Source organism: Sceloporus undulatus, chromosome 2 (assembly GCF_019175285.1).
Source record: "Sceloporus undulatus isolate JIND9_A2432 ecotype Alabama chromosome 2, SceUnd_v1.1, whole genome shotgun sequence".
Classification (NCBI taxonomy): domain Eukaryota; kingdom Metazoa; phylum Chordata; class Lepidosauria; order Squamata; family Phrynosomatidae; genus Sceloporus; species Sceloporus undulatus.
In genome coordinates this window covers 79,169,774-79,181,490 of record NC_056523.1, presented here as the reverse complement: position 1 = coordinate 79,181,490, position 11,717 = coordinate 79,169,774, and the positions used below count along the sequence as shown (strand labels likewise).

General features: G+C 42.7%; 1 protein-coding gene across 5 annotated transcripts in view; it reads right to left on the bottom strand.

Moving 5' to 3' along the window:
• CDHR4 (cadherin related family member 4) overlaps positions 1-11,717 on the bottom strand; it is a 39,519-nt gene that overhangs the window by 19,886 nt on the left and 7,916 nt on the right. For 3 of the 5 annotated variants that reach the window (XM_042455881.1, XM_042455879.1, XM_042455882.1), the window contains exons 3-10: positions 9,601-9,782; positions 8,956-9,115; positions 8,299-8,390; positions 7,938-8,033; positions 6,491-6,594; positions 3,198-3,331; positions 2,881-3,064; positions 2,374-2,524 (exon numbers count right to left, since the gene is read on the bottom strand). In XM_042455881.1, the coding sequence (XP_042311815.1) occupies positions 2,374-2,524; positions 2,881-3,064; positions 3,198-3,331; positions 6,491-6,594; positions 7,938-8,033; positions 8,299-8,390; positions 8,956-9,115; positions 9,601-9,782 (1,103 nt within the window). The remainder of the gene's footprint in view (positions 1-2,373; positions 2,525-2,880; positions 3,065-3,197; positions 3,332-6,490; positions 6,595-7,937; positions 8,034-8,298; positions 8,391-8,955; positions 9,116-9,600; positions 9,783-11,717) is intronic. The other 2 variants (XM_042455880.1, XM_042455883.1) reach the window with 2 other exon arrangements.

The window sequence follows — 11,717 nt, the reverse complement described above, 5'->3', positions numbered from 1 at the left end:
GAAGGTTCTAAAAGGAAATATAAAAGAAAGAAAAGGTGACTTCTAACTTTTAGCTGTTATATCCATGTACAATATAGTATAATAATAATAATAATAATAATAATAATAATATCCCTTACCCAAAATGCTGAGGATTAGATGTATTTTGGATTTTGGAGTTTTTCAGATTTTGGTACAGTATATTTATATACAGTATGTCTAATGGGATATTATACTGGGAGATGGGATCCATGTATGTTTCATATGCATCTCATAGACATAGACTGAAGGTAATTTAATGCACAATATTTTTAAAATAATGTTGTGCTTCTGCATACTGAGCTTCAGCAAAACCCTGAGACCACTATGCCTTGTATAATTCAATAATTTAGTAATTGATCTAAACCTTCAGGATTTCCAAGTTTCCTTGAGTTGGGGGTCAGACCAGATGCTCTCAGGGTCAGTTTGGGGTTTTGGAAGTCCAGAGAAAGGAGACTCAGACTCTGCTCTGGACATTTCTCCTGAGAATGGACTCATGTTTTCAAAAACAGTCATTTCTGGATTTTTGCAACAACAAAAAAAGAGGTGGGTCTGTGATGCAAAAAGGCAAGAGGCTTCCTTCCAGCCTTGTTTTTTCTCTTTTTTAAAAGACAAATAGAATAAAATACAGTTAGCTGGCCCTTTTTCAGCATGTCAATGGGGATGCTTTGATGGAGAGTTCCTGCATGGCAGAATGGGGTTAGACTGGATGGCCCTTCGTGGGGTCTCTTCTAACTCTATGTTTTTATGATTAATTAATTAATATATGGAATCAATCTAAGATGATGAATCGTGGCTGTGGAGTCCTATGGCCCTGCTCCAGGCAATGCTAGACTGCAGGCCCCATCATCCAGCAGCACCACAGACTGATGGGAACTGTAGTTTAATAAGGCTGCACACTGCAGAAATAATCCAGTTCAACACTGCTTTAATGCTATGGAAAATCCTGCGATTTGTAGTATGTTGTGCCACCAGAGCTCTCTGACAAAGAAGGCTAAATGTCTCACAAAACTACAATACCCAGATATTGTTGTTGTTGTTATTTTCTTATATCCCGCCTTTCTCCCAATATACAGACTCAAGGTGGTGATTTTCCATAGCATTAATCTATAGTATATCTTTCTACAATGTAGATGGACACCTCCATTACATAATTTGTTGAGGATGCTTTGACTGGGAGTTCCTGCATGGCGGAATGGGGTTGGACTGGATCAGGGCCCTTCTAGGGGTCTCTTCTAACTCTATGATTCCATGATTCTGTAGCACTCTGAGCCTACTGTGATTTTAATAGTTTTTAAATGTATAAAGGTATAAAGTCTTATAATGTAAGCCATGCACTGATGGACTATTGCACTATAATTTTTTATTGATTGATTTTATGCCCTGCCTTTCTCCCAAAATAGGATTCTCTTAAAGGGGTTTGTTTAATATAAAAAGAAAGGAACATATAATGGCTTGGAATTAAAAATTATGAGAGATAGATAGATAGATAGATAGATAGATAGATAGATAGATAGATAGATAGGTCTTGGAATTAAAAGGTGTGTGTGTGTGTGTGTGTCTCAAAATTAAAAATCCCTCTTGGAAGTGGGAATGAAATGTGTGGATGCAGCCTGGGTTCGTAGCTCAGCTCAGATGTTGGAATACAGTGTCTCAAAGCATGAGCAGAGTGTCTCTGAGCATGAACAGAGTGGCTGCCGCTCATTGCTCGAGCAGATGCACTTTGCTTTATCGAGCTGAATTTATCTGATGTAAACACCTTCAGAGGAAGGACTCAGTTTGCATCTGCACTGAAAAAATAATCCAGTTTGATGCCACTTTAACTGCCCTTGGCTCCATGTTGTGAAATGCTGGGATTTGTAGTTCGTTGTGGCACCTGACAGATGACTCAACTACAGTTCCCAAGATTCCATTGCACAAAGCCATAATGGAAGTTAAAGTGGTGCCATCAAGGTGTCGAGGGTAAACGCTCAACCCTCTTTTTGTGTCTTGGGGGGGGGCTCTTAGCCTCTCAAAATGGTGGCACTTAGTCTTGACCCCCCCTTCCCAAAATCCTGGCTACGTCCTTGCAGGCACTAAAGTCAAATGACACATCCAGGACTTAATAATATCCTGAGCCAAAGGAAGATACTCAGTCCAGAAAGATGGCAGGAACCACCACAGTTGTGAAGCTCCCTCATGTTAGTAAGGATTGAATGAGAATTCACTGTTTCCACAATTGCACAGATTACACTGAACTCTGCACCAACACCTGGATGGATTGATAAGTAAGAATGTACAAGTCTCAGGCTTTACTTGTGATTCTGCCTTCTTAACTGAACCGAAAGTGAGAAAAGATCCATTCCAAGGGCTTACCTGAAGATTTGGACCCTCCATTTGAAAGCTATAGAGAGGGCTTTGTGCATCTTCCATTTGGTACCAAAGGCTACTATTACCATTCTCTGCATCATTACAAGACAGAGTCAGCAGGGTGCTTCCAGTGGGGATTGTCTCTGGAATGTTAGTTCTGGGGATTAAACAAAATAGCCATAAGGGGAGGAGGAAAGAAATTGAGATCAGAATGGAGAAGACATGTGCTCCTGCTACTTGCATTTCAGGTGCCTCTCCTTAAATTGCATTGCAAGTCCCATAACTGCAAAATCCCATAATTTAACAGGATGGAACCATAGCAGTTAAACTGGAATCATAGTGCTGTAAGTTTGAAAGGACCCCAACTGTTTTATTTTTAGAGCCATATGTAACAATTAGGAACCAGAGATCCTCCTCTAAAAACAGGGAGAGACCCTGAAACAACTGGTCCTTTAACCACATTCTTTTGCTGTCTCATGTTGCTACAAGGTTCTATTGTCTGTGGAGACTTACACAAATACTGCAGGAGAACACAGTGGTCCTTCAAGGTTCTTCTGCTTTACAGTAATGTTGACCATGATGGTGGCATAGTCATTTGGATGAAGTTTGTTGTAGGCCTTGACCAACAGCTGGGTTTCAGCTAAGCTTGGATTGCGTTTCAGATCTAAGTTATATGTGTTCTTGATTACGCCTGTCTCTGCAAGAGAAGCAGAGATCAGCCAGCCCTTTCAGGTCAAGAGATAGTTTGAAAACACTTGTCAATGACCACCAAAGAAAATCCCAGATCTTTTTTGTGTAGATGTTATAATATATCCCTGGATTCTCATTACCTGGAACAACTGTGAAATAGTTTGTGCTTGGGGAGATGATCTGATAAAGCACATTTTCCCCACTGGCTCGGACCTGTATAATCTCCTGGAGGGGACCTGTGTTTTCCGAAACAGATTTTGCTACTGATGATTCCCTGTATTATGAAGAAAACAGTATAAATTCCTCCTTCTGAGCCTGAAGTTGCCATGTGTTATCTGCCAAACCATACTTAGAGACCAATGTTCTGAGATAATATAGAGGAATAAGTAAGATCAATTTTATATCGGTGTCACGCTATGGGGACTTGAATCTTGACTGCTCAGTGTAAGTCTAAAAGTACATATGAACTGAAAAGAGGACCTGCGGGGCCCCTTCTTAATCCATGCCTTAAGCAAAGAGAGTGGAGTTGGAAGTGCAGTGGTCCAGCCTGAAATACCATGGTGGTTGATGGTATTTCAGAGAGGACTGCACTCCACACTGCTCAATTTGTGTTTCTCGTCCAATGGGGCAGAAGAGGGAGTAAACCCATCCATTATATTCAATTTTAGCTCTAAATTTACAGCGCTTTATAAATAAAGGTTAATAATGGCGGGTTACACACCGCCATTTAGTACATAATGAATACGTATTAGGGTTAGGAAGGGGTGGTGCTTCCACACCCCCCTAACCCTAGTACGTATTCTGTACGTACAATATGGCAGCGGCCGTTCCACACAGCCGCTGCCATATTTACGTATCAGACGCTGTGCGTCCGCACGTGTTGCGACGTCTATGATGTCGCAAGTCCGCCCCTGGCGCCTCGCGACATTATAGAGGCGCCGCTTAAAGAAGCTCCATTTTGGAGCTTCTTTTTTGGTCCGTGCGGAAGTCGCGCGGTGTGGCTGCTGCGGCTCCCGCACGGAGCAAATGGCGGCAGCGGCAGACCGCCGCAAAGCGGCGGTCTGTAACCCACCAATAATAATAATAATAATAATAAAAACTAGGGCCTATTTGCACAGCCCAAATAAACCAGCCTCCTCCTGTCTTCTCAGCAGGGAGACTGGATGATGCAGGGACGAATCTCCAAGTCTGGCATGAACAGTATGGATAATGTCCAGGCCGTTCAATGCCAAACCCAGAGTATAACACCATTAATGTGGATTTTTAAAAACTCACCAGTTGCTACGGATCTTCCTGGAAGATCTAGAGCCCTCCATACTGATGCCAAACAGCTGTTCACATGGGTGTCCCACTGTGCCATCCAGCACAGCTGCAATTGTTGTGGGTCACTTCGCTCTGAGGTCAGAAGAGGTACCCAGCCATGTGACCAAAACTAAGCGCCATGTTCTGACCACAGAAATAAGTGACTCGCTGTACTGACAACTGTGCTGAGTAGCACAGAGGAACGTCCATGCATACAAGCCACCTACATCAGAACAGAGGGCTAAGCTAGGGGGGGGGGGGGGGGGGGTAAAGGCAACTCTGGGGATCCCAGAGTAACCTGGCCAGTGCAGACAGAATCTAGATTTCTATCCCAGGGACTGGTGAGCAGTGGCCTCTTGAAGAAAGGGATGTCAGAATAAAAAATCACAGTTCAGGATTTTAGAGGCCCACTGCTTGGTTCTGCCTGGTTGGAGCAGTGGTGACTAGCCCTAGAAGCCCTGGAGCCAAATCCACCCCCAACATGGGTACATCACATTGAGAAATAGCAATTTTTTTTAAAGAAACGTAAACTGGAAATAATTCATACTGCTTTACTTAGCTTTTCTCCCCCCTTTTTTCTTCTTCTTGTTTCATAGGCTTTAAGAGGTTAAGAGCCCTACCCTCTATTTCAGTGATGGAGAACCTTTTAGAGACCGAGTGCCCACACTACAACCCAAAACCTACTTATTTATCACAAAGTGCCGTGTCGCTCTGGCTTTCTAGTGACAAACTGTAGTGAACTCCATGTTGAGATGATGGTGCATATGCCCACTGTGAGGGCTCTGAGTGCCACCTCTGGCACGCGTGCCATAGGTTTGCCATCACTGCTCTATTTTATGTCAAAACATTTACTACTGGACACTTCCATGAGTGTGGAGGGGGAGGTTTTACTGAATTTTGGGGTTGGTGTGTGGAAGAGACACTAAGAATAGTAAGGACTGTTCAACAGTGGAACACACTCCCTCGGAGAGTGGTGGAGTCTCCTTCCTTGGAGATCTTCAAACAGAGGCTGGATGGCCATCTGTCGGGTATGCTTTGATTTAGATTTCTTACATGGCAGGGGGTTAGACTAGATGGCCCTTGCGGTCTCTTCCAACTCTATGATTCTAAAGAGGGACACAAAAACAACCATAAGGGAATGAGATGATATGAAACAAGCTGGTTGAGTTAGGAAATGGATGGGCTGCCCAAGTCCTCTGGATGGGAAAGATCCTAATCAATAGCCTGACTCAAGCTCAGCTAGCCTCAAAAAGGTATGCACAATTTAAATGATTGCTTGAGGAAACAGTAATTTGGGGTTTGCCAAGAAAGACCCAGCACCCCTATCACATAGGATGCTGGGCTGAAATTCATAGACCAGAGGTGGTCAGACATGATATAAGAATTATACCATGGCATTCTCTGCTGTGTGAACATGCTGTAAAAGCTTCTGATGTGCTCCTTCCTTATCATGTAGTGCAGCTGACAAGGAGTGAAAGGGTGACTCAGACTAATCCTATCTCAGGATTCAAGAACTGGGGGGCAAGGAAACTGGAGTCTAACAGCCATTATACCTTTTAAAATGGTTTTAACTATTCTGTTTGTTTGAACTTACGTTTTAACATTATCATTATTTAATTATTTTTAACTTTTGTAATTAACGCTTTAAAAGTAAAAGGTGAAGGTAGTCCCTTGACATGAATGTCTAGTCGTAACCGACTGTAGGAGTTAGTGCTAATCTCCATCGCTAAGCTGAAGAGCCAGTGTTGTCTGAGGACTGCTCTGGTAGTCAGGTGGCCAGCATGACTGCATCAAACACTGTTACCTTCCCACTTAAGTTGTACCTATTTATTGACTTGCATTTGCATGCTTTCGAACTTCTAGGTTGGCAGAAACTGGGACTAGTGATGGGAGCTCACCCCCATCACACAGCACTCAGGCCTCAAACTGCCAACCTTCCGATCTTCCTATCATCAGAACTGGCATCTTAACCACTAAGCCACAGCTTTAGTTTTATCCTATTTAAATTATAGTAAGCCACCTTGAATCCCATTTTGGAGAAAGGTGGGATATAAATTCATTAAATAAATAAAATAAATAAATAATACCTTGCTTCACTTTCCCCCAGTTCACTCAGCTTTACCCAACTCACGTGAAATTGACTTGGTTATGGTAAACAGGCAGCACCTGGACTGAGAGAGGTATCTGGCAGCTTTTCCCATCGCTGCTTGTTACCACAATGTCCACTGAAAATATCTGCAAGGGAGGACAGCACACTATGAATCTGCTGGCTACAGGGATGGGTGCAGTCTAAAGCAGAATCTTGGTGTTCTATTGTGTCCAAGAGACCTAATGAGTACTGAAGTAACAGCAAATTTCAAAGTGCAGGCAGCTGTGTTGATCCATATCTGTGCTATAGCTGTATCTTTACCTACTCATGCCCCAAAGCACAGCAGTACATAACATAAATACCAATTAAATAAGATCCATTGACTGTTATAGAGTATTTTTCAAAGAAGCAGCTGTATTAGTCTTTTGCAGCATAAAAAGGAGTGGGGGGAGGGAAATGGCAGCATCTTTAACACTAACTTGTTTTTATTTTGTCACGAGCTTTTGTGGCTATAAATCCACATCTTCAGATGCAGTACCAAGTGGTATTAAGGACTCAGATATAAAACATATTTATACAGTGGAATAGAATGTATTACATTCTGTCACACTATTACATTATTCTATTACGCTTTTCTACTATTAGAGAGCCAGCATAGTGTAGTGATTTGAGTGTAGGACTAGGATACTGGGAGACCAGGGTTGGAATCTCCATTTGGCCATGGAAACCAACTGGGTGACTTGGGGTAAGTCATACTGTCTCAGCCTCAGAGGAAGGCAAAAACAAACCTCCTCTGAAAAATAACTGGCCAAGAAACCCCTGTGATAGGTCTTCCTTGGGGTCTCCATAAGTCAGAAACAACTTGAAGGCACACAACAATTATGCTATCACATTCTCTCCCAGTCCCACAACCCATATAAATATGCTTGATACTTGAGGCCTTAATATAATCTATACTGCATTTGAAAAAGTGGGTTTATATCTTTGAAAATCCATGTTAAAATAAAAAAAAACAGTCTTAAAGTTGCTCCCACATTTCCTTTTTTCTCCCGCTCCCTTTCTCCTTTTTATGTTATAGAATAGTGAGCAGCAAAGGACAGTGTAGTGGTTAGCATGTGGCACTTTGGCTAAGCTCATAGGAAACAAGAAAACCTGAATGGTGTGGAATATTATATCATCACCATCCCTGCTAATCAAAAGGTCCAGCCCTGACTCCAAATATACCATTGCTAATAGAACTCTACATGGGTCCAGGAACAGGAAGGCACAGTTCCCTTTAAAATAGACAATATTGAAACTTGTAAAGATAAAAAGCATTACAGTAGCTTCACAGTGGCAACCAAGTTATGAACAAATTAGATATGAGGATAGACGTGCTCCTGATAGACTTGGGAACGGAAATCCACTGACTGCAACAGGATGGTATGGAGAAGTGACAGATGTGACACTAGCCAAACAGATGGTATGCATAAGGCAAGATGGCACATACCTTGCTAGCTTGCTCACGACTGAAACCTGCAGGAGGTGCACACACTATTCCATCTGGAGTTATTTGGAAAGGCAGAGAAGCATTCTCAATCGCAAACTGTGAGAAGAAGGTAAAGTCACCTAGGCTAATTATAAAACAGAATGACCCAGGCCCAGAACCTGCTCTCTCTTTCCTCCTTCCTAGGGCACCGTTAGTAGAAGCTACCTCCCATATTCTCAAGTCACCTTCCCATGGTCAATTACAACACCAAGAAATTAATTTTCCCAGACAGCCTCCATCGGTCCATGCCCCTCCTTTTTATGTGAGGACAAATCCTTCTATAAGCATGTTCCCTACATTTTCCCAAAACCACAATGCTTACATTCAAGGTACGTGTGCCTCTCCTCTTCAATACAGGTCTGTAGATAAATGCCCCCGGAGTAATATCTTCTGGAACCTGTAATGGGACCCTTCCTGAAACATTAAGGCAGATGGAAGTAGCACATAGATTCCTGTATAGTCAGAATGTAATTATTTGGCTCCTCTGGAGTAACTGGTTGAGGAGTGGCTCCTTATTCATCCTTAGCATTTTAAGAGCCTGTACAAGTCCTTAACTGCCATACACATCTACCTCCCTATTCTTTCAAAGGCCATGGTCTCTTTCACACTGCACAATTACAGCATGAAGATTCCACTTTAACTCTTGTGGCTGCACCCTGGGAAATCTGGGACTTGTAGTTCAGTGAGGTACAAGAGCTCTCTGACAGAGAATTATAAAAGCCCTTCCTTGAAATGAAAATCCCAAGATTCCATAGGATAACAATATAGCAATTAAAGTGCTATAATTATGTACTGTGAAAGAGACCAATGTCTATGCCATGTACAGCATGATCTGCTCCATGTGGATGGAGGTCAGCTTTCACCCCACCCTCACCTGCTTGGCAGATCTATATTAAAACTCTTGTCACCAAGGCTAAAGTTGAGCCACTTAAGCTGAGCATGTCAGGACCTCAGGTAAATTTAAAATAAGCAACCTTACCTATGTCAGCAGATCGGCTGCCGCACTCTAATCTGTCTGATGGAGTGACTTTGATGAACAGCTGAAACTCATCCGATTCTCCTGCACAATGTGCACTGTATGTCAAGATATACAGACTCACCTGCCGGAAATCCAAAGCAGCACTAGGGCCAAGGCTCACCTGGCAGTCAAAAGAAAGAATTTCAGCACAGTTCCCTAAACATTAAGCCATCAAGAAGTAGAGCCCTGCAACCCTGCCTCCTACCACTACTACTGTACTGCATCTCCATCGCTTTGGCAATGCTTGCCCCATGAAGACAATGGGGGCTTCTGGCAGGCTTAAGATTTGTTAAACAAAACTTGGATTTTCACAAGAATTTTATTTCATGTTTTTAGGTCTGTCGGGAAAATCTAACTCGTATAACTTATTCAGGGCTCTGGTACAGCACAGAGTTTAGTCAGTTTGCTGACATGGAAACTTCACCATGCAACCATGTGGAACAAAGACATTATCTACTCATTAGTCTCAGGGCCATAAAATTACTCCAAACCCTGAAACAGAACAATACAGAGAATAAATTCCCCTGTTATGTCATGGATTATCACAGCTCCATATCCGAGAAAGTTCAGAAACATTACATTAAACTTCCACAAATCCACAGGTACCTGGTAGTTGCCATCAGATAAGATGTTTGGTTGATTGAAAAAAGAGGTCATGGGGCTGATGTTCTTTTGAATTACGCTGGCTGTAAGGCTAGAATTTGCACATTGGACAGTGAAGTTGGCTACAGTAGTGCCTGGAGTGGCATTGTCTTCCAGCCACACAGTTCTTGGGACGCCATCAAGCACTACAACAGGAAAGACAGTTGTGAAGGAGTATAGATCCCATAGCATAGGTTACTGGAGCAATGTTAGGCATATTGAAATTAAAATATTCTCCATAAATATGACATAGTTGGATGGAATTATAACCTACACTACATATTAGCATCTTTAAGGGGGGGGAGGACTCTGTGCCTTCAAGAACTATAAACTGACAAAGCTTTGCACGTGTCTCTTTTTGGTGGATGTGAAGTTTGCATTTCCTTTCTTCCTTCACATGATGGAGTTTATCAGACAAGGGGAATTGGAAGTATAATCCGATGGCAATCTGAACGCAATCATGGGGTTTAACGTTATTGTGTGATAACCCACTACACACAAATTTGGGCAATGGGAAGTCAGTCCAAATGCAATCATGTGGTTTCACGTTATTGCATGATAGACTGCCACATGCAAATTCGGGCAATGGCATGCTATTTTCAGGCAATGGGGAGACAGTTTGAATGCAATGCGTATTCACGTAATTGCGCAAAACTAGCGACTTTAAGTGAATGTGTTTTGGCCCCACTTTCTTTTCATTCAAATTTAAGAGAAATTCCTCCCGTTTGATAAACTCCTTGGACAAAAGCTCCCTAGGCCCACCATAGAGATGCTGAAGCCTCCTCTCCCAGTCATTCCATGCTTGGTGAGAGCAGAGTGGAATCACTGAATAGTCTATGTCCCCACAGCCACAAGCAAAATGATTTTATCATTCACTGAGCTTTCTGTAGGATCTTAGGAGACTGCTATAGAGGATGTAATCACTTTGTGTCTGGCTATGGGTACACAGCCAAATGTTTCTCCAATATCCCATGGGGGATGAGAAGAGCTGCAGCGACTGCATATGTTCACAGGGTAATGAATGTCCAGCTGCAGCATAATGCCACAGGTGGAATTACTATGTTGGACTATAAAAGACTTCAGCAACAAGTTCCACTAACCATCCCTGACAAATATCACTCTCTAAAAGATCACTGTTCCCCATATGACCCTGCTATTGTGTTATTGGACGGCATATAAATAAATCCTATTATTATTATTATTATTATTATTATTATTATGGGATTAACCTGTTGAGAAATATTTCTTTAAACAACTTTGAAAATATTTTGATTTAAAGGTGGCATCATATTCTGTGGGACTGCCATAGAATGCTGAGTCAGAGCACTTGACATGATGCAGACTTACTGCAGATGTTGCATCATGCTGTGTGGCACTAGATTATGACCCATAACCAACATAGTATATGTGGGCCAGGAGACAACACACATGTGGGCGGGTGGATCAATGTGGATTGTTGATGTTGTCTCTGTGGACAACATATCTATTCAACCAGTCCAGCAAGCCCACAGTCTTGGTTTTATCTTTGATTCTTCTCTGTCGTGTATCCCTCAGATCCAGACCACAGCCAAGGCTTGTAGATTCTTTTTATACAATATTGCCAAAATCTGACCATATCTCTCCGCCTCTACTGCCAAGATCCTGGTCCATGCCCTAGTGATCTCACGACTTGATTACTGTAACGTCCTCCTGGCTGGGCTTCCTCTTTCTCACCTCCGTCCTTTAATTTCTGTCCAGCACTCAGCTGCACGCATTATCACATCCGCCCTCCACTCTGACCATATCTCTGCTGTGTTGGCATCCCTTCACTGGTTCCCTCTCCCTTTCCGCATTCAGTATAAGCTCCTGCTGTCGACGTTTAAATCCCTCCATGGGCTGGCCCCTTCTTACTTATCAGACCTTATTTCTCCTCACTTTCCCACTTGGGCCGTCCGTTCTGGTAGTCAAGGTCTGCTGTCCCAGCCCAGGATTTCCTCTGCCCCATCTCAGATTCGCCCCTTTTCACTTGCTGCCCCTCACTCCTGGAACCTTCTTCCCCCCCGAGCAAGAACCATCACTTCTTTAACCAGCTTCAAAACGGA